Source organism: Chrysemys picta, chromosome 3 (assembly GCF_011386835.1).
Source record: "Chrysemys picta bellii isolate R12L10 chromosome 3, ASM1138683v2, whole genome shotgun sequence".
Classification (NCBI taxonomy): domain Eukaryota; kingdom Metazoa; phylum Chordata; order Testudines; family Emydidae; genus Chrysemys; species Chrysemys picta.
In genome coordinates, this window is record NC_088793.1 from 66,115,671 (window position 1) to 66,143,143 (window position 27,473).

General features: G+C 39.5%; 1 protein-coding gene across 4 annotated transcripts in view; it reads right to left on the minus strand.

Moving 5' to 3' along the window:
• The window catches only part of UBE3D (ubiquitin protein ligase E3D), a 112,163-nt gene that overhangs the window by 19,434 nt on the left and 65,256 nt on the right, over positions 1–27,473 (minus strand). The window contains exon 10 of one of the 4 annotated variants that reach the window (XR_010599510.1): positions 14,500–14,653. The exons of 2 other annotated variants lie outside the window; for them this stretch is intronic. Coding sequence is in view for 1 of the 2 variants with exons in the window: in XM_042847435.2 (XP_042703369.2) it covers positions 26,371–26,462 (92 nt within the window). In the remaining variant the exon portion in view is untranslated. Of the gene's footprint in view, positions 1–14,499; positions 14,654–26,370; positions 26,463–27,473 lie in introns of all 4 variants that reach the window. One more of the 4 variants, XM_042847435.2, reaches the window with a different exon arrangement.

Here is a 27,473-nt window from a genome sequence, read left to right on the forward strand (position 1 = left end):
AAAGCTATTATAAGCCACCTGTGACATTTGCATGTAGCCCAATTTTTAGCCTCAGGGTCTATGTGCCAAATTGAGACGCCAAAGAGCTGAGTTTAGAAGTCCTGAGGACCACTGCAAGAGAGTAAATGTGGATATCCACAACAACACAGTCAATTTTTATAGCACAAGCATGCTTTGAGACGAACGGGACTCCATTCTGCATCACTGTTAGAAGGGAGTTCCAGGTTTATGGAGCAGCATGGAAGAAGACATGGACATGCGAAAGGGAGCAGTATACAAAGGGAAAGGTGAAGTGGGAGGCACTGGCAGAGCAAAAGGAGAGAGAGGAAATAGAAGGAAATGAGAGCAGAGCAATAGACAAGGTAAGGTTGTGGAAGAACAATCACAAATCTATTTTTTTCCATAATAAACCAAACAAAATAAAGTTCCACAAATAGCAGAATATAACATACTAGAAAAAGTACTCTGACCTACCGTGATATATTAGGTAGAGTGTTGTGAGTGTCATTTTTATGGCAGAACGGCCTTTTCTAAAATAAAGGTTTCCCCTAATGATGACCAGACTCTGCATTCACTTGATCTCCTTTAGGTGTTTGTTCCATAGTTGGGATCCCCTTGACTGGGAATGCTTTACTCCCCATTCACACGCACTTGTCTTGGACTTTATGATCTGCACTGTCCCAGAGGAGTGCAGGTGTCATGGTGGTTCATAGATTAAGGGACACCATGATGCACCATGATGGAAGATTCTCTTCAGTTTGCTTTGCAATTAGACAATGTCTGTAGTTCTAAGACTTCAAGTCCCCGCTGCTTTGCTAATGGGATCATCACAGATCTGAGTGTAATGAGCTAATTCTCCCATAGGTAATGTACTTTCAAGAGATGCTTGGAGAAGATGCACCCCTAAACATAATGAAGTCAAATATAATTATATTAAGACTCCTTAAAAGGCAAAAATCATCCAGCATGGGCAACATAAAATAAACATTTAATATCTAAAAACTGCATTACTAAACTGCCTAATGAGCCATTCCTCATGCCACTGAAAGTTTTTAAATAGAGAATGGAAAAAAATGACTTTAATAAAACTTAAATACCCATTACCAGAAGTCACATAGTGGATTCTGGCTCAAAAGTAAACATGTTTGTTCTCAGAGGGAAAGACAATGATAATAGACAAGGACAGATGATTTCCTAAGTCTCCTATTGGAGTAGATTATAATTTTACTGAAGATTCCACACCTACCTACTTCATAAAAATAAACATCAGTTTCTGAAACAGCAGAATACTAACAGATATCACAAATATACCTCTCAACACTTCCACCCCATCAAAAATTACTCTTTAAAATGCAGTAGACATACACACTAATGCTGCTATTACTGTGAGATATCACACCACCACTCTGTCTTAATGATAATTCTTTCAGTGCTCGTTGAACTGGACACTTCCCCCCTCGCCCCAAGGATTTTGCTGGGAGATATTTTGCCTTTTAATGTATTTGTGAGCATTTGCTCTTTACAATTCCCTCCTCAGACAATGTGTAATGCTCATAAGCAGTATGCCCCCTTCCAAGCTCTTCTTCAGCCTTTCTTTTTTATCTCTCTATGGTGTATAGTCACTTCTGTTGTCACTTTCTGTGTGAGTTAATTTAGAATATACTCCCCTTGCAGCACGGAACATGCCTTTATTTTTCAGCAAAATTCCATGCACAATTATTGTCTATAATAAAAATAAATAATAATAACAATCATTAATAATAGCTGATTTTCCATGACTCATTGTGAAGCCTTTGGCAGAGTCAGGACTTCATGGCTCTCAATCCTATGCTCAGATTATGCCTCTCATGTTACAGATTTATAAATGCACTAATAAGATGTTCAGATAAACAAACTGCACTAAATAAATAACTGACAGACAACCAGGAGAAAAGCAGGAATTCATTCTCTCTTTGATTTGGCTGACGGATGTTGCAACAACAGCTAAATTTGTCTGTGAGTTAAAATCTGTTTGTAAAAAGTGTAGTGTATAAGATGGAAAAAGACATGAACGAGGCAGAAAGACAAGAAAGGAAAAGAACCGAAGAATATTTTATGGAATCCTCACTTCTTCATCGGGTTATGAACTTGAGCAAAAGTTCTTGGGTTTTCTTAAGAGAAAAGGAATTTAATTGCTTTGCTTTACAACTCTGGAAATGAAGCGTTCGGCTGGGAATGGGGATGGAGTAGGACATTCACATGCTTGAAGAGTTAGATCTGGGATGCTTGCATTTCAGAGGGATTGCTGGATGGTTGCAGTGACACTGAACACCGCAGGAATTATGCAAAAATCAGATAGGGCATAGTCAACTGTTTCAGTGGCTAATTTGACTACATTTCAAATATAACCTGAGAGGATCCTGCACTACAATAGTCTGTTTGACTTGGAAAATCTGTTCCCTCAAGACCACCTATAATTAGCTATGGATGATGCACACTTGGAAGACAAATATAGACATCGCAGAGGTGATGCATCACAGCCTGAAAATAATTAATGCTCATCCTAGTAATGCCACCTACACCAAGAGACTTCGGGTTTACTAGGCCCATAATGTCACAAAGGAATGGGGAAATCATTTTTCATATTCACAGAAATAGGTCACCATAAACATTTTGAAAAAGAATCTGAGTGAAAATAAAATGCATTTTGTGACAAGTTGTACTCATTATCACACAAAATATGACTTCCATGTGGACTTTCAAGGCACTCCGGCCACCCTGCTTCAAACATGAAACACATTCCAAAACAAAACAGATAATAAAGCAATTAAAGTGATTTTGCAGTTTAAAAAAAACATATATATCATTCAGGAAGTGAACAGCTCAAGGGTAGTGGGCTATGTAGAGACGGTTGCCTCTAGGTTGCAGGTTCAAATCCAGTCGAACACACAAGCTACCCAAAGTCTTTACTATTTGTTCAGCAGTTTATTATTATGATTTGCATTACAGTGGTGCTTAAAGGCTCGGACTTATATGTGAAGAACATTTGTAGTCCCAGCCCAGCTCTTAGGGGATAAGTGCCCAAATCACAAAAGAGCCATTGCCACAAACAGCCTTGTTAGCAGTCCCAGCATAAATTGAATGAATCCTGAGGTCTGAAACATTTGTTCATACTTATAGATGGTCCCTTTCAGTTTAGCAATGGGTAAGGCCCTACCAAATTCACAGCCGTGAAAAATGCATCATGGACCGTGAAATCTAGTCTCCACCGTGAAATCTGGTCTTTTGTGTACTTTTACCCTACACTATACAGATTTCACCAGTGCTTCTCAAACTGGGGGTCCCAAAAGGGAACTACAGGACTTCTGGGAATTGGTCCTGCTTTGAGCAGAGGGTTGGACTAGATGACCTCCTGAGGTCCCTTCCAACCCTTATATTCTAGGATTCTATGAAGGTCGCCAGTTTATTGTAGGAGGATCATGGTATTGCCACCCTTCCTTCTGCACTGCATTCAGAGCTGGGTGGCCAGAGAGTGGCGGCTGCTGAGCAGGCGCCCAGCTCTGAAGCCAGTGCCCCGCCAACAGCAGCGCAGAAGTCAGGGTGGCATTACCGTATCATGCCACCCTGACTTCTGCGCTGCTGCCTGCAGAGTTGGGCGGCCAGATAGTGGCGGCTGCTGGGCCAGAGAGGGCCCACATCTGAAGGCAGCAGCGCAGAAGTAAGGGTGGCCATACCATACCATACAATTCCTGCCTCAGAGCAGGGTTCTGGCTAGCAGCCACTCTCTCTGGCCTCCCAGCTCTGAAGGCATTGCTGCCACCAGTAGCAGTGCAAAAGTAAGGATGGCAATACCATGATCCTGCACCACAATAACCTTCCAACCCCCCGCACCAACCCGTTTTGGGTCAGGACCCCTACAGTTACAACACTGTGAAATTTCAGATTTAAATATCTGAAATCATGAAATTTATTATTTTTAAAATCCCATGACCATGAAATTGACCAAAATGGACCGTGAATTTGGCAGGGCCCTAGCAATGAGGCTCAATTAGCAGGTCAATGTATTATTTACTTAAATACAGTTTCGCTGCATTAATTTTAAATGCTATTTAGAATGAATTAGCACATTTAAAAAGCCTGGTTCTTGAAGTATCACAAAGCACAGGGAGTAAAAAGTTCTGGAGGCTCTGTGAACACCAAAACATTTCTGAGGTCATCCATATCTAGTCACATTTTGTCCTTTTTTTAGGATCTTACATAGCTCTGGAAATTCCAGCTACTCTCTCCAATTAGCTCCCTAATTTCCTTTCCACACCAGGTTCTTTGATTCATTAGAATGAAACTCTGCTTGCTTATTGGATAAAAAGTAAAAAGCCTCTAGTAAAACATTGCTCTGAAGCGACAGCCACCTTGACTTCTTGTCTCCTCTCTTTTTCTCTCATGTTTTGCCCTTACATTCAAACATACTGATGAGTCTATGGCTTCAGCTCACACTCTGTCGTTGTTTTTCCTTTTTTTACGTTTTTCAGGATTTGTTCTTTTTGCTCTCTTCCCAGCAGTTCAATTTTCTCCAGTTTCAGGTGATCACAACAATTACATCTCACTATGCTGTGACCACTTCTTGAACAGATGTAATGCTAGAAATAGTATTATTCAGAACAAAGCTAATGTTTCTCTTTCACAATGTGGGATTTTCCATTTTAGGATTGCCAATTTTGGTTGGATGTATTCCTGAGATTTGACATGACATAATCTTTAACTAACGACTAATCTTTAATTCCTGAAGACTCCGAATGGCAACCCTATTCCAGGTTCATTTTTTATCTTCCTTTTACAAAGCATTAATGACAGTCAATGATACTCAGTTTTTCCAGGTCTTCTTTCCATACTCACTCTTATTTACTGCTTTTAGTATCCACTTTATCTTTCTAGGACAGGTGCATAATGAGTAAATTGTACACTAGTATCAATTCCCTTGAGGTATCATTCTCCTGCCTTGATTATTAAACTACAAAACAGGGACTTTGTCAGAGAACTGCAATCATTATAGCTTGTTTGACCCAAGACTTCAAAAATACCATGTAAAACCCTTTCCTAAAGAGGTCACTTACAAATGCACTATTGAAACATTATTTAATTGTATTAAACTATTGAACATATTTTTAAAAATTAATTCAATGAAAACTATTGTATTAAAGATGTACAGGAACAAAGAATATAACAGAAATATGATTATGGAGAATTTAACTAGATATTGGCAAGCCAGTTACCTAGATATGATATCAGATAAACTACAGTTAACTATAAACAGTCTGAATAAAAAAAACTAAGCTTTTCAAAATTATCATCAAAATTATATTAGCCATTTTTGTTTTGTAAACATGAAGAGCCAGCAAAAATTTAAAACTAATTTACCTGAAATGTCTGTAGTGTCGGAGCCATTCTCTTTAAAATACAATTTTATTTACCTTGTGAAAGAAATGAAAACGTATTTTAAACAGTAAAAACAAACTTTTTTTTGAACTCTTCCTTTACAATCAGTTCCACGAACATCCATACACTGGCACGGCAACTTTAGTGATTTCATGTTGAATGTGTCTGTGCATATATGTATTTCGCAAGTGTATATCAAAATACATATACTGCAAATATACACAAGTTAAACTGAATACACAAATCGGAACATGCTCTGGCCTTTCATTCAATATGTGCTATGATAACAAAGGAAAATTATTTCAAGAACCACATGCTTATTATTTTAGCTTGCTGACTTTAAGGCCAAATTCTGCTACCCTTACTCACAGTGAGTAGTACCTTATCCTGCAATATAGGAGTAGGTACTACAGAGTAAGGTACTACACTCAGTATGAATAAGGAAGGATGGCAAAATCTGTCCGTTAAATATTTTCAAGGCGCATTAACTTGGTGTTCAGACAGAAGTTATGCTTTTTAAAATGTATCAAGTAGAGCAGTGGTTCTCAATCAGGGGTATACGTACACCTGGGGATGTGCAGAGGTCTTCCAGGGGTACATTAACTCATCTAGATATTTGCCTGGTTTCACAACAGGGTACATAAAAAGCACTAGAGAAGTCAGCACAAACGAAAATTTCATACAATGACTTGTTTATACTGCTCTACATACTATTTATATTCCAATTGATTTATTTTATAATTATATGAGAAAGTAAGCAATTTTTCCAGTAATAGTGTGCTGTGACACTTTTGTATATTTAGTCTGATTTTGTAAGCAAGTAATTTTTAAGTGAGGTGAAACGTGGGGGTACACAAGACAAATCAGACTTTTGAGAGGGGTATGGTAGTCTGGAAAGGTTGAGAGCCACTGAACTAGAGTAATCTAAAATATGAATTTGTAATCTATCTTAAGTACATATATGGCCCCTAACACCATAGTATCTGAGCACCTCACAATCTTTCATGTATTTATCTTCACAACCCCGTTGTGAGGTTGAGAAGTGCTATTACCCCTATTTTACAGATGAGGAGCTGAATCAGAGAGAGTCTAGGTATGTCTATGCTGCACACTAAGCCTGGGCTTTGATTCAGATTTGAGCCCAAGCCCCCCTTCTGTCCACAGAAACATCAGTCTGATTCAGGTCAGCAAGCACTTATGGCCCAGGACCTAGGACCCTGCGAGGAAGGGGGGTGGGGTGTAAAAAGTCCAAGTCCTGCTGAGACTTGGGTCCAAGCCCTGTCAGTATGGATACAACTCAAGCTGCAGACCTGAATCAGAAGGAATGCAAAGTGCAATATGGACATGTGAGCATGGCTATGAGACTCTCGTCCAGCAATTGTAAACCCAGGCTTATAATCCCCAAAGTCACCAAGGAAGTCTGTGGTGGAGCAGGAACTTGAACATAGGCATCTGAGGCCTTGGCTACACTTACCCGGTAGTTCGGCGGCGAGCGATCGAACTTCTGGGTTCGACTTATCGCGTCTAGTCTGGACGCGATAAGTCGAACCCGGAAGTGCTCGCCGTCGACTGCGGTACTCCAGCTCGGCGAGAGGAGTACCGCGGAGTCGACGGGGGAGCCTGCCTGCCGAGTGTGGACCAAGGTAAGTTCGAACTAAGGTACTTCGAACTTCAGCTACGTTATTCACGTAGCTGAAGTTGCGTACCTTAGTTCGAATTAGGGGGGTAGTGTAGACCTGGCCTTAAAGCCTAGGCTACTGCCCTAACCACTGCAATATCTTTCCTCTTCACCACTTTGGTACATTATATATTCTTTTGCACAACTCCAATAAACAAGGGGCCAGATCGGATACCCTTAATAGCATATTACTCCAGTCAATGGGACACTTACACTGAATAATACTTTACACTATAGAGTAAGGGTATCAGAATTTGGCCCAAACCTATGGCTACAGATTTATATTTTTAGTAGACTACACTTTGATCTTAGCTCTAAGGAGCCAAGCCCATACCAAAACCTCGCCCCTCCTCCCCCACTGAATATCTTCCCGGCAATTAATTGTTCATCTTGAATGCTTGCCAATTTTTACTGGTTTTGTACCATGAACTTGTTCACCTCAAAACAAAATGCACTGTATTGTATATACATACCCAGAAGGACACACATCTGTGGCCTGCTCCTGCAAACACTAACATGCATGAGCAGTACCACTAAAGTCAACGGGACTACTTGCATGGGAGACTAAAGGACGTAGGATGTGACAGATGTATCACTTTTTAAGTTCTCTATAATCCATTTTTTCTCATTGGCTTTCTGTTGCTTAAATCTCAGAAGAGATCATTCCAAATATTTCTTGTTAATTTTTTTAAGTTGTTTTATTACTTCTCTAAAGTCACAAATATATTTTATAAACATACACACAGGCATATGCACTACGCATTGTATAGTAGTTACTTCTTTGTTTTAATGCTCTGGCTGATCTACCACTTTCCATTAATAATAATAAAAAACTGTTTTCAAAAAATTAAAACACAGACCTTTAACACCCGGAGTGAAATTAAATTAGTTAACTGCTAGGTGAATGAAGCATTAATGAAATGAACAAGAGAATTTTCCCCTTATGAGGAACATTTATTCAGTGTAATTACATTCCTTTTATTTAAAATCTATACTTATCCAAGTGTAAAATATTACATCATACCAATAACTGCAGAGTATAAGCAAGTACTTAACTGTAAGGATCTTTTTTTTTTTTTCTAACAGACTGAAGACATTGAATCACCTTCACTGTTTGAAGTACTCAAAGAAGTGATGCGGTGGGGGGGAACCCTCCCTTACCCAGCAACTACAGTTCCTAATTCATTTTTCTAACGAATATCCAGCTACCAGAGACTAGCTCCAAGCATTTTCTTGCAAAGTTCATATCCAATGGTGTCAATGAGAAACTTCCACTACTATTTCTCCACAATATATCCTGCTGGCTAGTTTACTCATTTGCATCTGTTCTGCATCACTGAAGCCAATGGGAGTTTTGACATTAACTTCAGTAAGGTCAGGTCCTTGGCTAGAATGTGAGGATAATATCACAAAAGTTTTAGGTACATTCCAATAATGCTACACAAACAAAGTAAATCAAAACAACAGGAAGTTAGTGACTGTGGCTATGATTTTCAAACCTAGAAGCCTAAAACTAGACTCCCAAATCTATATCAGAGCACCAAATATGATGCCTAATTTTCAAAACTGCTGACTTCAGTGGGAGCTGTTGGTGCTATGAAACAGAGGCAATTTTTATTTAGGTGACCAAGTACGGATTACATTTTGAAAATATGGGCTATTACAGAGGTTCTCAAACTCTTTTTTGTCAACGGACCGCTTTTCAAATGCAATGTTAATCTCGAACCACCAACTGAGAATCTGATGGACAAAGGTATATGTAGACTTCCTATAAACATGTACTGCTAATAATGCTTTAAGAAAAAGAGCACCAGAGTACTTACAGATGTCAGTGAGATGGGTGTGCCTGCTTCTTACTGCAGAGTCCGTCTACCGTTGGTGTGATTGTTGGCATTTTGAGGACCCCCCCATGCAACCTCTAAGGACCCCTTGGGGTCCCAGAACCCCAGTTTGAGAACCACTGGGCTATTATATTCAAGGCTGATATGGAAACTCTATTTGAAATGGCTCTTTGAGTCACTTATAACTTATTATGAACTGTGACCTTTGGGGCTGAAAATGTTCATGTTTAGTTTCAATCCAGAAGGGAATGATTTTGGAAATTTTCATAACCTGAGCAATGGCTCAATAGATTTTTATCTCAATGGTGGGGGGAAAAAAGGGTGTATTCCAGCTGCTATATTTTCAAATACTTTTTTCTGCACTTTAACTCCTAAACAGAATAGCTAGACAGTGCCAAACTTGGTTTCTACATAATCCTGTATTAAGAAGGTGTGCTTTGCTTTGCTGAGGAAGCTTGTTTGTGACATAATAAGATTAGTGTTGTTTGACTATAGCACTCTCACTGGCCGTTCTTCAACTTCAGAAGCGTGTTCCAGGGTATATTTAATCCTTCTATAGCAGTGGTTCTCAACTTATTACATATAATGCGTTGCTTGGGCCACAGGGCAGCGGCAGACCGGACCCCAACCCTGGACACCCGCTGCGCAAAGTCACGCGGCTGCCCAGCGCTCGCGGGGCCAGGCAGCTGCCCTGGCTCCTGCCCCGCAGGGCTGGCCAGCAGCCCTGGACCCCGCGGGGCTGGCTGGCAGCCCCGGACTTCCACCCTGGAACCTTGTACACAGCTGCCCCGGACCCCACCATATGAGGCGGGCCGGCTGCCCCGGAGCTTGTGGGGCCGGATGGGAGCCCTGACCCCAGACTTCTGCCATGTGGAGCGGGCTGGCAGCCCCAACCCCACCACGCTGGGCAGCGGGACAGCCCAGACCCCTGCACACTGACAGCCGGGTTGGACCCCGGCTCATGGGCCACCCTTTAGCACACAACTGAGTTTGGCCGCAGCTGTGTGCTAATTGGGCCACATGCGGGCCGTGGGCTGAGAACCGCTGTTCTATAGGCTAATATTCACTCCTGTGCAGGGGCCAATAAAAGGTTTAGTCACCACTTAAGTCCCACTAAACCCTTGTTTTAATCTTGTTCCCCATTAGCTTTAAAAGTATATAAACTGCTGCATAGATGACAGAACAAAGACTTAAGGAGGGTTTAGTTAGGGAGACCGGTACTGAACTTACCTATGCTGTGTCAGTATTTTATGTCCTCCCTCTTCTGTGAGTATATTTTAACTAAATACCAGGAACACAGTAATTGCCACACTGGATCAGGACCATGGTCCATTCAGTCCAGTATCCTGCCTCCAATAGTGGCCAGCTCCAGATTTTTCAGAGGAAGGTTCAAGAACCCTTGAACCCTTGTATTAGACAGATGTGGAATAATCTGCCCCCACTTTAGGTCTTCTCCTAATTCCTTTAGTCTGTCTTAACCCTTGAAGCATGGGATTTAATTATGCTTCCAAAATTTATGTTAGCATTAAATTAGCAAACCAAGAGTAAGCAAAGTTATCCACAAAAGTGTTTACTCCCTTTCTGAATCTTAATAAATTGCTGACCCCAATTACATCCTGCGGCAAGGAGTCCCAAAGTAAATTATGTGCTGCGTGAAAAAGCATTCCCTTTCATTGGGTTTCCTCTCCTTTCTAAAGGTAAACAATCCCAGTCTTTTTCCTCTCCCTTCATATGATTTTTTCTATTCCCCTACTCATTTTCATTACTCTTTTATGACTCCCTTCTAGTTCTGCAATACCCTTTTTGAGATGAGTACATAATATTCTAGATGAGGCCATACCACTGTGTGGAAAGTAGAATGACTTTCTTGGCGTGAGAGCTTAAAAAGGGCTTGAGAGGTGTACAGGCCCCCAAGCTGCTCCTCTGCATAGAGGTGAGTTTCTCCCATTGTGCTTTACTTCCTCACAGCACTGTACAAACCATTTATGAATTTTCATGTGCTGTAACTTCAACAGAGTCACCCCGGTAGGAATTTAGGCCAATACGATTATCCTCTGGGAAGTTCACAGGTTTGAAAGATCATTCCAATATACAATGACTGCACAGTCTAATGTAAATGATTCAGTTAAAAATGTACATAGAAGCGTGAGGGTTCTTATCAATATAACAATGGGAAGTACTGCTCATTAGTCTTTTCCTATCTTTATATCCGCACCTTCTGTCTTTGTTTGATCACCTGCACAATAGTTAATAGTTTTTTACATTAACAGTATAACAGACTTACATAAATGTATTGTAGATGTACATGTTAACCTGGGGATGGATAAATTATGGAAGTAAAAATAGGGATCAGCTGAAGGGGCTCAGTCTTGATGCTTGAAAGAAGAGACGTATTGGTCTGAATATGCCTCATCTGATAGCATCTGATTTTTACAGATTTGTGTGATTAGTAATTAACTAGGAGATCACCAGGGCCAGACTCCTCTCCGCTCCAGTGCCTTCTCTCGCCCTAGTTCCTTGTGACTATGCTGTAATCACCCCAAAGAGCCTACTGCTGGGCCAGGATAGAAGCTGCTGCAGCAACTTTATATGAGGGCTCAGACGTAGGCCGCACTTCTGATCTCTGATCCACTTGATAACAGAGACAGGTGAGGAAAAAGCTTAACTCTGAGGCCTGGTCTGCACTATGTTGGTTTAACTCCTCGATCGGGGTGTGTGTGTGTGTGTGTGTGAATTTTAGCAGCTTAGTTAAATCAACCAAAGTCCCTGTGTAGACAGCACTACATCAATGGAATAATTCTTCCATCACCTTGTTACCACCTCTCGGAGAGGTGGATTACCTAGGCAATCCCTCCTGGGACAATCCCTCCTGTTGGCGTAGGTCGTTTCTACCCTGAAGCGCTAAGCAGCACAGCTATGCCTCTGTAGCATTTTAAGTGTAGACAAGCCCTGAGTTTTCTAAGTTTTGCACAATAAGTCTCAGCATTGAGGCTTCATTCACTAATTCCTGCATGATCTAAAAAATAAAAAGGAGTCATAAAAATGGAAACTAGGACAGATTACAAAGGATAAATATAGGCAAACAACACAGGAATGCAGGGGCAAGATTAGAAAGGCAAAGGCACAAAATGAGCTCAAACTAGCTACAGGAATAAAGGGAAACAAGAAGACTTTTTATCAATACATTAGACGCAAGAGGAAGACCAAGGACTTGGTAGGCCCACTGCTCAGTGAGGAGTAACAGGAAACTTGGAAATGGCAGAGATGCTTAATGACTTCTTTGTTTCGGTCTTCACCAAGAAGTCTGAAGGAATACCTAACATAGTGAATGCCAACGGGAAGGGGTTAGGTTTAGCAGATAAAATAAAAAAAGAACAATCACTTAGAAAAGTTAGATGCCTGCAAGTCACCAGGGCCTGATGAAATGCATCCTAGAATACTCAAGGAGCTAATAGAGGAGATATCTGAGCCTCTAGCTATTATCTTTGGAAAATCATGGGAGACGGGAGAGATTCCAGAAGACTGGAAAAGGGCAAATATAATGTCCATCTATAAAAAGGGAAATAAAAACAACCCAGGAAACTACAGACCAGTTAGTTTAACTTCTGTGCCAGTGAAGTTAATGGAGCAAGTAATTAAGGAAATCATCTGCAAACACTTGGAAGGTGGTAAAGTGATAGGGAATAGCCAGCATGGATTTGTAAAGAACAAATCCTTTCAAACCAATCTGATAGCTTTCTTTGATAGGATAACAAGTCTTGTGGATAAGGGAGAAGCGGTGGATGTGGTATACCTAGACTTTAGTAAGGCATTTGATACGATTTCGCATGATATTCTTATCAATAAACTAGGCAAATACAATTTAGATGGGGCTACTATAAGGTGGGTGCATAACTGGCTGGATAACTGTATTCAGAGAGTTGTTATTAATGGTTCCCAATCCTGCTGGAAAGGTATAACAAGTGGGGTTCCGCAGGGGTCTGTTTTGGGACCGGCTCTGATCAATATCTTCATCAACGACTTAGATATTGGCATAGAAAGTACGCTTATTAAGTTTGCAGATGATACCAAACTGGGAGGGATTGCAACTGCTTTGGAGGACAGGGTCATAATTCAAAATGATCTGGACAAATGGGAGAAATGGTCTGAGGTAAACAGGATGAAGTTTAACAAAGACAAATGCAAAGTGCTCCACTTAGGAAGGAAAAATCAGTTTCACACATACAGAATGGGAAGAGACTGACTAGGAAGGAGTACGGCAGAAAGGGATCTAGGGCTTATAGTGGACCACAAGCTAAATATGAGTCAACAGTGTGATGCTGTTGCAAAAAAAAAGCAAACATGATTCTGGGATGCATTAACAGGTGTGTTGTGATCAAGACACGAGAAGTCATTCTTCCACTCTACTCTGCGCTGGTTAGGCCTCAGCTGGAGTATTGTGTCCAGTTCTGAGCACCACATTTCAAGAAAGATGTGGAGAAATTGGAGAGGATCCAGAGAAGAACAACAAGAATGATTAAAGGTCTTGAGAACATGACCTATGAAGGAAGGCTGAAAGAATTGGGTTTGTTTAGTTTGGAAAAGAGAAGACAGAGGGGACATGATAACAGTTTTCAGGTATCTAAAAGGGTGTCATAAGGAGGAGGGAGAAAACTTGTTCACCTTAGCCTCTAAGGATAGAACAAGAAGCAATGGGCTTAAACTGCAGCAAGGGAGGTTTAGGGTGGACATTAGGAAAAAGTTCCTAACTGTCAGGGTGGTTAAACACTGGAATAAATTGCCTAGGGAGGTTGTGGAATCTCCATCTCTGGAGATATTTAAGAGTAGGTTAGATAAATGTCTATCAGGGATGGTCTAGACAGTATTTGGTCCTGCCATGAGGGCAGGGGACTGCACTCGATGACCTCTCGAGGTCCCTTCCAGTCCTAGAATCTATGAATCTATGCATCTATGAATCTATAATTGGCACATAATATGGACACATTAAGTGGATTTAAAACTGGCTAATTGTTTAGTCTCAATGTAATTAAAATGGGGAATCATTATCAAATGGGTGTTTCTCTAGTGGGGTCCCACAGGGATCAGTTCTTGGCCCTATGCCATTTTTATCATTGACCTGGAAGCAAAACATAAAATCATCACTGACAAAGATTGCAGATTACACAAAAATTGGGGGAGAACAGGTCACCGAGGAGAACAGCCTGTGGAGCAAGTCTCAGATCTTGGGGCAACAGACTTGGGCTAGCGGGGTTCAGGTTTTCATGTCTGAAATATCTGTGTAGATGCTGCGGCTTGGGCTGGAACTCAGGCTTTAACACTAGGGAGGGGGTTGGCTTCAGAACGTGAGCTGCAATATCTACACAGCTAGTTTGTTGGAAGCCTGAGCCCCACAAATCCCAGTCTGTTGACCTGAGCTCTGAGATTCGCTGCTGTGGGCTATGTAGACATACATTAATACAGAGCTACCTGGATCACTGGGTAAGCTGGGCGCAAGCAAACAGTATGAATTTTAATACGGCCAAAGGTAAATGTAGATATCAAGGAACAAAGAATGTAGGCCATACTTACAAGATGGGGGACTCTCTTGGGAAGCAGTGACTGGAAAAGATTTGGGTGTCATGGTGAATAAGGAATCTTGAGAAGTAGAGGGGTTATTTCACTTCTGTATTTGGCACCGGTGCAACCGCTTCTGGAATAGTGTATCCAGTTCTGATATCCACAACTGAAGAAGGATGTTGATAAATTAGAGAAGGTTCAGAGAAGAGCCAGGAGAATGATTAAAGGACTAGAAAACATGCCTTCTAATGATAAACTCAAGGAGCTCAATCTATTTAGCTTGGCAAAGAGAAGGTAAAGGTGTAACTACCAGAGTCCAGAAGTACCTACGAGGGGAACAAATATTTAATAATAGGCTCTTCAGTCTAGCAGACAAAAGTATAACGAGATCCAATGGTTGGAAGTTGAAGCTAGACAAATTCAGACTGGAAATACAGTGTAATTTTTTTTGACAGTGAGGATAATTAACCATTGGAACGATTTAAGAAGAGTCACGATAGATTCTCCAGCACTGGCAATTTTTAAATCAAGATTGGATTTTTTTCTTTTTAAAGATATGCTCTAGTTCAAACTAGAATTATTTTGGGGAAGTTCTATGGCATGTGGTATACAAGAAGGTAGACTAGATTACTACTGTGATCCCATCTGGTCTTGGAATTTATACATTTTATTTGCTGTTAAATAAGTGTACTAAAAGATCCTGGGTCAAATCCTAGGAGTCGATAAAAGTCCCTTTGACTTCAGTGGGACCAGGATATAGCCCACACTTCACAATATGTTGAAGAAGTGCACTGTTTTGGGGGCAGGGATGCAAGGAAGGGAAGAGTCACTAAACAGAAATATTTCTAACACAGCAAGTTCTATAACTAATATTTAGCCACATTCTAAGTATCACCTTTAAATAGGAAAACAGCTCCCGCTAATGGAATATATCCCCAGGATACCCATAAGGAACAGACATTTGTGATTAATTTAACTAGTCACTAGCTACTGCTCTATAAAAATACAGCTGAAAATGCATTTACTCTCTGTGACAGTAAAGAATGCAACTTAAAATAATAAGTTTTTTCTGTTTGTTCAGCAAGTCTCCTACATTAACTTATTTTTAAGAATTAACATTGGTTTCACATTGTTATACAGAAGAAAACATGTTTTCCTTCTCAGCTTTTCTGCCTTTCTTTAAAGGGAAGAGACAAGTACAACTAAACACTGCAAGCATTAAAAGCAAGTTTCTAATTACTGAAACAGAAGAATTGAGTTACATGAGTTTCTGCTTAAAGATATGAAGGAGCTAATCCAGTTGTCCCAGGTGATGTAAGAGGACACATGTCCAAAACCTCTCTATCATAAGCCCCTTTATCTTAGTTTACACCAAGGAAACAAAGTAAAATGGTATATAATAGAAATGAGAAATGCATGTGGACACAGAGCATTGCTGAAAACCTGAGATAGCAACATGAAGGAAAACATGGAGTGGTTTATTGGCCATCTTTTTAAAGCTCCTCACTGAACAACATGCAGCCATAGACTGTCTGGAAAGCGATTCAGGAGAAAATAAAAATGTGTTGGCCAAATTATTAAGTTATCTGAAATTCCACAAATAATTATGTTAAATTTTGATTGGATGGAGAATCTCAATATGGAACAAAAAAGGGTATCAGTAGTTTGGAGGACCAACAAGCAAAGAACATTATAACCAACATTAAATTATCAGTATAAAGTATTGGATGATATAGAGAACAAGATTAGGACAAGAGACAACCACTACGACTAAAGGTAAGGTCCAACTGTGTGGAGATGATGATCCCAAAGCTTCTGGAGCCCTATCATTTCCAGCATCACTTATCATAGAGAAGTGCTCTGCGATCTGGTACTGATCCCAGGAGTGGGCCAAGCAGCCAAGACAATTACATGTAGTGTCCATAAGCATGATTAAAGACTACATTCTCAGTTACTTGATTCAATAGGGCAGAATTTTTTTCAGGGTGCAAGGTATTTAAAAAAATACTTGTAGGTAATTTCCTCTCATTTACTTTTCAGGACCAGATTTCAGGTTTTATGTTTCTCCATTAAGGATTGATAGCATCACTATTACTGAAAACAACATGAGGAATACAGCTCCCTGATCTGTCTTACTTGTTTGTTATTCCTACAAGCATTGGTATCATACAAAACCTGGATTGGGGTCTCAGCAGGTAGAAAAACAGTATCAAATTTGAGTCTACCAAGTGATTACCGGAAGTTAATATATTAATAAGTTTTTTGGTATTTATTTCCTCTCCAAAAAAAACAAAAATCAGTTCACCTTTAAAGTGTTAGGCTGCTGTTATAAGCAGAGCAAGAGGAAGGAATGTTAACCCAAATGGCCTGACAAAATCCCAACAATTACATCTGTCTGCCCAAAACTATCCCTGCAGTTTCAGTTGGCTATGGTCTTCTTAAACTGCTGCACATTGTTCTATGCACTATTAAATGGATGCCAGGCTTCACCTCAGACAGAGCAGCTTCTCCATTGAGAGTGAATTAATCCTTGTGTATTAGTGGGCTTTGTTAACACTTAACAGCTGTATTGTCCTTTCCTACAGAAAAACCCATGGAAAAAAAAACCCAAATGCTCACCTGACAGTCTGTAAAATCAATTTGCTATATTGGAATACCTCTGTCTCCTCTCACACTATTACGTATAAGAGCCTTTGTATCAAAGAGTCATTCTATCCTCTCTTTTGATGCTGCTGCTTAAGAAGCTGTTGCATTTATAATTTTCCATTACTGATCACACCAGCATACCATTCAGAGAGGAAGAAATTAGTGCCCAATCCTATTCACAGTGCAGTCTGTGGGAGTTTTGCCATTTACTTCAATGGGAGCAGGAAAAAGCCATTGGTAAGGCAGCTTGGCCATCTCATCTCTTGCATCTTTCTTCAAATCCTTCCCTCTCACTTGTTGGATGGTCAATTCCTTTGTGTGTCTCTTCATATATTTACTATCTTTTCCTGATTCCAACTTCATCATCATCTATCAATCGCAGATCAAGGACCAATGATTTAAATGAGGATGATGTGATTAGATGACAAGATTCCTAAAACTGCAATGAATGATGGACTCTGATTTCTGATGGCAGGCAAGTTATATGTATGTCACTGGAGGCATTACGTCAAGGCCATGATAAAAAGCATCACTCCAGATTCATCTTCAACTGACAGTCAAGAACAAAGAGCTTTAATAACCCATCTTTCTTCCACAGTGCACTTCACCATAGCCAAATTGCTATTCTATTTCAGAACTACTACATAGGATACTTGGTTGTTTGCCCCTTTAATTTGTTCATTTCTCCATCTGATTCTTTGAAGACTTGTCATTACCATTTCACTCTCTTTCAGATGCTGTGGTTTCAAACTCCTCTGAATGTCTTGTCAAGCTGCCTTGCTTGCCAATACAACTCTGGAGTTGAGCAGCAACTTCTTTTCACCAAGTCACATTTCTCAAGGTCTTTGTAATCTACTATAAAATTTGCCCCATTATGAACTATAGCTACAATTTGATACAGTTAAATACCTGTATTTTCAAAGCATCTTTTACTTTATTCAAAAACACTATAATGAATATATCTCTTTTCCATATATTCTAGAACACCCTGACTCTTAAAGGAAGCAAACAGCAATATAGTAGTATAAGCTTCTGCAATGACTATCATCCACACAGCACATATCAAGTATGAAATATTAAGGAGAAGCCTTCATTATGGAGTCATTGCTTTATAATTTAAGAATGACTCATTACTCCCCATTAAATTTATGGCTGAATAGCTTGTTATATATGGATCCATGTCAGATCTCTGTGCAGTGTTGGCTGACAGATTGTAAAATACCCCTCACTTAATCAATCAATTAAGTCTGAACTTTCCAGAGCTAAAACTAAATACCACATTGCTTCACAGAATTATAGACATGTAGGGCTAGAAGGGACCTCAAAAGATCATATAGTCCAGCCCCCTGTGCTGAAGCAGGACCAAGTATGCCTTGGTGTGATGGGGTATACAAACTCCACACTGGGCCTGAAGAGATTAAAAGGCAATGCTGGGTCCAGGTAGCCCTGCCCCTCTGGGCCTACCAAGCATGCACTGGCTGGAGGAGCCGGTTAAAAGGGAGCTCAGCAGCTCAGGCAAAGAGTTGGTGGACAGGCTGCAGGGGGGGGGGGGGGGGGAAGGTCCTTCTCTGGGAAGCCAGACAGCAGGTTGAGTCTGAGAGGGGACCATAGAATGGGTAATGCCTCCCGGCAGCGCCTTTACCGATCTCCACCCCTTTTGAGAACCAGCAGATCCTGCAAGGCCCCACTCCTTTGGACTCTCGTTTCTTGAGACTGTTTGGACTAAGGGACCTATAGGTGGGAAGTAGCCCAGGGCACCGAACATGGACTTGCTGCAAGGAGGACTCTGCCAGTGTTGTTTTTCACTGAGCCAGGACCCTACCACTCCCTTTTAAAGGTCAAAGCCCAGATGTGGGTGGAAAGTTGAAGATTCCCAGCTTAAGGTCACGAACAGGCACCTCTACTGCCCTGACAGAGGGGCAAGAGGCCAGAAACTGGCTGCATTAACCACTAAACTGCCTGGCCCTCCAAGTCCCCTATCACACTTGGTTTAGATATCTTTTAATCCCTTAATTTAAAATCACCTGAAGTGTGCAAGTGAAGTTTTGTCTGTACAAATATTTGTGGGAAATGATGCCAATATTCTTTGAAAAGTAGATTCTATGCTTTGTCCAGATAAGACAGTTTCTTTGCAGTAGATCACAAAATTCTGCAACTAGCAGCAGCCTGAGGTTGTGATGATGAAGCTATGCTAATGGTGTCTATGTTAAGCTCCATACAGACAGAATGGCACAGAGCTAAATATACCTTTATGCAGAGTTCCTTTCTCACTGTTTCAAACAGGATAATGAATAGTTAACACAATAGAGACCCAGAGATGTTGAAAAGTTCCCTAGAATCTCTGATATGGAGACTCTTATTTTATTTATTCAGACTAAAAATATAATATGGAGAATTGACTGAACTGTTTCCAACACACATACCAGCACGTGACAATTACCATTTGCCCATGACTTTGGTGAATGGTGATGGATGATAGAAAACTAAATGGTGCCTACCATATTGTAATACAAATGCTAAATAATTAGGATATAACAACACCTGCACAGGTTCTGAAATGTGGGGGAAATGACTAACAATTAGAATAGGATAGAATAGGATAGGAAAATGAATACAAAACTATACCAGATGTGGCACTTAGTTTCTTTGTAGCTCTCACATCATTTGTTATTGTGCATCAGGTATCACGAACTCTAATCAAACTAATCCACTCCGGATTTTCACAACCAAACCTATACTATTCTTGTCTAAAGAACATTAGTACTTTTTCACATGTATTCCGAGAATATTGTTTTGGAAGATGTCACCAGATGACAAAGTTACACTTAATCTTCCAAATTCTTTTTCTTAGCGTGCAAGCAAATATTCAGTCTTGTGACGACATGCTATGTGTTGTTATACAAGATTCTGGGTAAAAGGAGTAGGGTGGAGAGAGTTGGAGAGTTTACTGAACTAGGCAGGGGAAGTGGGAGAGCGTGCAGTCTGCCTTGGTCTCTGGGGTTAATTCTTTGCTCCGTGGGAACCAGGCACTTGTGTTAGGCTTAGATTTCTGAAAAAAGGGGATTGCTTGTGTGTTTTTGGTAACCACCTCTTCTCCAGGACGTGTGTAAATAAAACAAGTTATATTTAGAATATACCCAGACTCTGTCACTGATTTCTTCTCCTCTGCAAAGCTGACCTGCAAGACCATGGACATCTGGTACTACTCAGCAAATGGGTGACACTATAATTTGGTTCCTGATTCCGGATCCCAGTTTAGGATTTTATTGCTGCTTTCTGGACCCTGATTCACCATTATCATCATCTCAAGTAATTACAAGAAATGGGCTTAGCCAACTGGGAACATGGCGGGCTTTAGCCACCACAAAAATTGAGGATTTGCATTAATAAAGCCAGAAAAGCACTGAGCTTGGAACAGAAGCTTGTTCATCTCACTTAAAATGGACAAATTTAGTCACGTACAAAGCAATTCATTAAAGCTATATTCAACAACTTATTTTTTTTAACTATTGCCCCTTTCCCCCAAATATAAAGTTGTGTATGCCCCTGGAAAAATGTGTTTTACATACAAAGTACAGTCACACATTAAAAAAAAACCTGATGGATGGCTCTAACAGTTGCTCAAATAAATGTTATGGTAAACTACAGAAATATCACAGTTTGAGTGATGATTCAATACCATCAACTTAATAAAGTATGATAAAATGGCAGAGGCACAAAAAATAGCATCATAATCTCTTAATTGAACCTGGAAACCTCTCTCAATCTTCATAGAAATATTTAAAGTAGTATAATTCTTCCACTATTGCTTGTTATTTCCAGTGGTGGCTGGTCATCATATTACCACTTCTTTTCTATTTATTCTGAAGTGTTGTTATGCAGTACAACAACATTTTATTTTTTTTTAAGAGTTGCAGCCTTTGTACTTATACTAAAATGATACTTGCATGAAAGATATAAAAGTGAGGTAATGATACAGCATACATCACCATAAATGAGAATTAATCAAACTTAAAAAGAGAGTACACAAGTGTTATCTAAATCCTCACAATAAAGAATTTATTTGCAGATGTAATGCAGGAGAGATTTGGGTTTTTTGTTTGTTTTAGATCATTCACCACAGGAAATATGGTGGTTTAAGAGGGAACAATAATATGGTTTCAGACAAGATTAAGTCTTACATCATCCCCTTTAATACTGATACCTTGGCAGAATTAGCTGAAACCAGCAAAAATTACTACAGCAGGGGCTTCCATGCTGGGCTCTTATAGTCAAAATAATCTTCTTGGAGCAGCCAAAAGAGACTGGCACTAATGTTATTGTGATTTCTCACTTTAAGAGCGATTTTAGCAAAACTAAAAAATACAGTCACTCCAAAGAAACAAAACTGAATATATGTATATCAATGAAGCTATGTTCTGTGTATTAATAGCAGTTTCTCTACTTGATTATCAACATTGGTTGAGAATTTCAAAGCACCTATGCAGTCTAGGAGATTTAGAAATGGAAATTAATGGAAGAGGTCTTTAAATCCCCTAGATAGTTTTGAAAATCTGAACCATTTTCTGTAAATGAATCAAAGGGTATGGATCCAGATGTTAGCAAAATATAAACACCCACAAGTACATACATAATAGAAAACATCTCCATTCCATTTTATGGCAGACCCCATGCCTCAGTAGCCATTGGTAGGAACTGCCAATTTTTAAAACTATTTTTTTTAAACAAGAGGTGTAAGATATGTATAATCTACTTCATTTTCCTTTCTGGTATGGGTGGGTAGGAGACCCATTTTTAAAGTCAATTTCTCTCCCCAGTCTTCATCCTTCCCTACCTCACTGCCTGTCAACTACCTTGAGCAGCAGTAGCAACAATATCTTCTTTCCCTGCTTCTAATGTCGCTTCCAAAAATGTTCCAAGGCAGCAGCAGAGTCAATCTTACAAGAGTATGGATTAGTTCACTTCTGCTGCTCAGATTGCTCAGGGGGAGCAGGAAAAGTGAAACTGACCACATCCTTCAAAGGTTTACTCTACTATTGCTCCAGAAATGACTGGAAGTAGTAATAGAAGTATCCACACGTCCTCTCAAAGAAATTTTATTATTTGTGGGAGAATGTGCAAGTACTTTTTACAAACTTCAGGTGATGGGAAACCTCTAATATATCAAGGCATGCACTTCAATTCAGCCCCTGTTGTGCACATACATTGCAGAACATAGTAATTCTGTATCTATATCCATTCTGTAATAATTACTGTACAAAATGGAGTTATCAAGCTATAATGAATGAACTTAAAAATTCTGATGTTCCCTAAGTAACTGTTTTTTTGATCTACCAAATGTTATCGTGCATCAAATTACGAATAAAGAGCACTAAATATTTCCCTATCAACAGATAATTCAAAATAGTTACAGGTTTAAAACAATAAATAGATTCAAAGATTTTTTTTTAAGGATGGGAACCATTATAATCACTTAGTCCAACCTCCTGCATGACCACAGAATTTCAGCCAGTAATTCCTGCATCCAGCCCATAGTTTATGGTTGAGCTTGAGCATATATTTTAGAAAGACATACAATCTTGATGTAAAGACTTCAAGTGATGGAGAATCCACCACATTATTTGATAAATTTTTAAAATAGGAATTTATTCACAAGCACACACTGCTGGCTGAACCTTAACTATAGAGGCAGCATTATGCTAAATAATGCAACAACAAGGTGAAAATGATCCTTTTGTACCATCAGCTAATTTCTCTTGTCAGAAAGGGCTTGTGCAGCTACAAACTTTCACTGACACTGGATTAAACAGAAAAGAAACTCTAGAATTGTAGCAAATGAAATGCTGACATTGCTCTATAGTCCTTAAAACACAACTTTCTCTCAAATTCATGCAACTGTAAAAAATAAATACAAAACTGCAATCTTTTAATTCCCAGAATCACTGTTACAGTCTAGGGCCATAAGAGCCAATGCTTGGTACAGAAGCCTGTTTTTTCACAATAAGAAGATGGAGAGAAATATGCTAAACAACCCCATATATCATCATAAGAATTCAGTATATAAGACATTTTCTGTTCAATGTGCTTGAATTCAAAGAAAGGCAAGATACGTTAGCAAAACATAACAGATTACTTGTCACTTTAAAGCATCTCCCAGCATTAACTGCTTTTTGCTGTAAGTACAAACATACTAACATCTTTGACCAGCTTTTATGCTCAGAAGTAACAGATGAACAGTTCAATAACAAAGTAGATGATGGGTCAAATGGGTGTTAGCTATGGGCACTTACAAGTTTTACAAACAACATATGAAGAGAAGTTCAGCCAGATAGTAAAGCAAAGAACTGTCAGCTCCTGAGGGAAGAGAGTCAGAAAGATCAAGAGTATAGTGAGCTAAAGCAATTTTCTGAACAATGTAAATGCGCCCAATAAAGGAGGGCAAAATAAGGCTCAGTGCAAACACAGGATAGGAAACTTTACTCATAACCTTCTGAGTTTTATTCCAACAGGCAGGTCCTCCTCACCTCTTCATAAATCCCCTTTGTACTGCTCCAGAGGAATCCACAGTTGGCTCAGTGAGCCCTAGAGCACCTGCCACAGGCCCCCTTGGTGGAGGAGATGGGCCACGGGGGTTGTCAGGGACAGAAATCAACGTTCTCCAGTAATTCTGGTTGATGAAGGGGCTCCTTGGAAGCAGTTATCTACTAGCGCAAATTAGAGCAGCCCCGGTTGCTGGACTAGGTGAGCCAATGTTTGACTTTTTCCTCTTTATTCCTGCCACGCACTTGTCTTCCTATGTCAGCTACAGACAACAAAGAATTTCAGTGCCGTTTCACAAGAACGAAGAAGATACAACCCCCCAAAACTGGTCAAGAATTGATGTTCTGCTCTCATGCAAATAGACAATGTGGAAACTTGTTGTAGTGTATATACTTGATCAGTAAATTCAGACAGCTAGTGTTATGATGCCTTCTGGTGCACTCCTGTCACATGCTACTTCAGTGATACAAACCATATTGAAATGTTTTCACAGGGTCATACCCGAATGAAAAAATATTTTAAATATTATGTTACTAAGCAGTGTTAAAGCAAGCAATAGCACACTGCTAGAAACAGAAGGCAATTTATAGTGAGCACAGATATGAAGACCACTAAGCTGGCCCCAGAGAGCACTTTTAGAGCACAAGGCAGAACAGTTTATTACTGAGATTATTAGCAATTAAGCGTATTTCCTTTGCGTGCCTTTTTATACCCCAGACATAAGCCAATCCATACTTATGCCAATCAACAGATTTATACTGTCTTCAACATTGCATTGTAACACAGAAAAGATTCTATGTAAGAATCCACATCGTTTACACAAAAATTGGCCTCTGTTAGCACTGGGATATGGAAAGGATTACTCTTTGTCTATTACATCCCAAAGCTGATCACTCCTATGCTACAGATGAAATCAGGTGCTAAGTTATGCCTTGTCTAGGTCATCAGTTAGGGATTCAGAACTACCTACTGCATATTTTTTCTAAATCTACAGCAGAAACATACATGTATGTTCTGTGAAGAAAAATACTCTACTGAATAAAACATTGACTCTCTACTTGGGATGGCTATATCAGTTGAAACACCAAATGTTGAGACAAGAAGAAACCTTTCCAGGTTCTTTTTGGCCCAATTCCAAAAATATAAGATATATCTACTTTTTTAAAAAATCTGCTCAAAATACTTTTGTAGACTGCTGACAATTATATGTTAAAGGTGCACTGCAAAGGAAAACATATATTAGGGATAGCTCAGTGGTTTGAGCATTGGCCTGTTAAACCCAGGGTTGTGAGTTCAATCCTTGAGGGGGCCATTTAGGGAACTGGGGTAAAAATTTGTCTGGGGATTGGTCCTGCTTTGAGCAAGGGGTTGGACTAGATGACCTCCTAAGGTCCCTTCCAACCTTGATACTCTATGACTCTTAATGACATTTAAAGTATGACGTCTTGTTTAACAAAATAACCAACTTTTTTCCACGCTGTGTTTAAGACTCAACATCCTTTTCCCCCTCATTCGGGTCATCGGGTACTTCACCTGGTGTGATATCACTATTCAAGACTCCTGCACACCTTGTCAGATTTTTTCCATGAAAGGTATGGAAGAAAGGATATAATATTCCTGATATCGTGGTGCAGAAGATGAACAACAACAAGCAAAATCAGAAAAATCTTTCTGAAAAATAAGTCTGAGGCAGACTTCGTCCATTTTAAAGAAGCAGCTGACACAGCTGACACAGGAAGGCAAGCAAAGAGCATAGACAAATGGTATCTTTAGCATGAAGGACTATTCTTAACCCTATCATTAGAACAACAAGATGGTGATTGCATCTGCATTTTCATTAGATTTACACACAAAGTAAGGTTTCAACAATTTACTACCACTTTAACAATTTACTTTCAGTGCTCAAATTGGCAAAAGCTTCGAACTAAGCATGTGAACAGCCCCACTGAAGTTAGCCACATCTGAATGCTTCACTGGATCAGGACATAAAATTAACAAATAAGGACTCTAGAAAAAAAAACGTTTTTCATGTGCACAGTCATATTTGGAAAATGAATTTACAAATAGATCACCTACAACTAAAAGAATTCAACTGGCACCTCAGGAAAGAACCTTCTCTACCTCCAGAAGCCATAGTGAACTTTGGCAAAGCGAGTATAGCATATGCCAATGCTCTGATCCTGCAAAGAGACATGCACTTGTGCCAGTGCTAAGTACCAGTGAAATCAATGGGGCCCAAATTAACCACATCAGTCACTGAAATCAACAGGGCTTTACAGAAGCACGAGGATTCTTCACAGATTAATGGTACAAATTAACACCACTAGCTACTTTTTAAGCGCCAAGTCCTGTAAACATTCACAACGTGAGTAACTTCACTCACAAGGGTAATCCGATTGAAGTTAATGGGACTAGTCATATGAAAGCAGGTACTCATGTTTTTTTTCAGGTGTAGGCCCTAACCTTCTGTCTACAAAAGGGGTAAGATATTTCTTGAATTTACTGATCCATCTCTCTCTGCGTTTGCTAATCATTTCTCCGTTACCATCTATATCCAGATAAAACCAAAGATACCTCCCACTACAGAATCTCAAACACTACACAGAGAAACAGTGCAAGGTGTATCCCATCAGCATACAAAAACAGACTTTCATTCAAACTATTTCTTAATCCCAAATAAAACTGGGAAGATTTTACCCCATATTATAGGCAGTAAACAAGTTATATGAATGGTCACTATTTAACAGGCAACCCAGAGATTGTTCAACTGCATCAGTGGCTGCATCAATCTATTAAAAAAAAATTAAATTTTGCAATATCATTCCACCAGCACATAGAAGATTCCTCAGTTTTATGATCCAAAAAAAGCACAATTCAATAACAGTTCTGACCTTGGGTATAAAAACACCGTTCTGAAAAAACAGCAATAACTGCTGTTCACTTGAGAGTTCAAAAGACTACAGACCCCCTTTTCAAGTTCACAGAGGGTAGATGATAAGCCAAATAAAAAATTGCATGTTTAGTTATTTCACAACTCAGTGGGCCAGATCCTCAGATGGTATATATCAATATAACTCCCTTACAGTCAATAAAGATACACCACTTTACATCAGCTGAGGTTCTGGCCCAAATATTTCTTTATGGGCATTTCCTTTCATTTACTTATTCTGACCTTAACAACGGTAAACACAATTAGAAAGAAATCTTAGTTTAATAGAAATATAGCTTACATAAATAACCTAAAATTGCGTTCTATAATTTAAGTAAACTCCCAAATCAGACATAGATTTAGATTTATTGACCTAAACCAATCAACTGTTGATTCATATAACTGACGGACTGAGTCAAGGATAGACAAAGAATATTTTAAAGGAGGCTGAATTAATACATTTTATTATGAGTTAAAATGACTATATATTTCCTTTGTAAACTGTACATGCTCATTCATAAAGATAAAAATTATACAAATTCCTTTCACATTTTATGTTATATTATTTTCTCTTCAATAATTACTTCAGTAGAAATGTTAAAAGCCCCTTTCTTTCACTGGAGAGGGTTTGGTGCTGTTGAACAGTAATCTACAATAGGACAGATTGTAACCATTTCTCTGCCATGCACACACACTGACTTGCATGAGTGATCCCATTATTCAAGGGAATGATCACCCAGGGAAGTAAAGGTTCATAATCTGATTCTTTATTATTACCACAATTACTTGAATTTTCTTTTTTATAAGGGCTTTGACATATTGCTGTGTTTTAATGGAGTTGTGCTTTAATTGTTCTACCTATTCACACTTC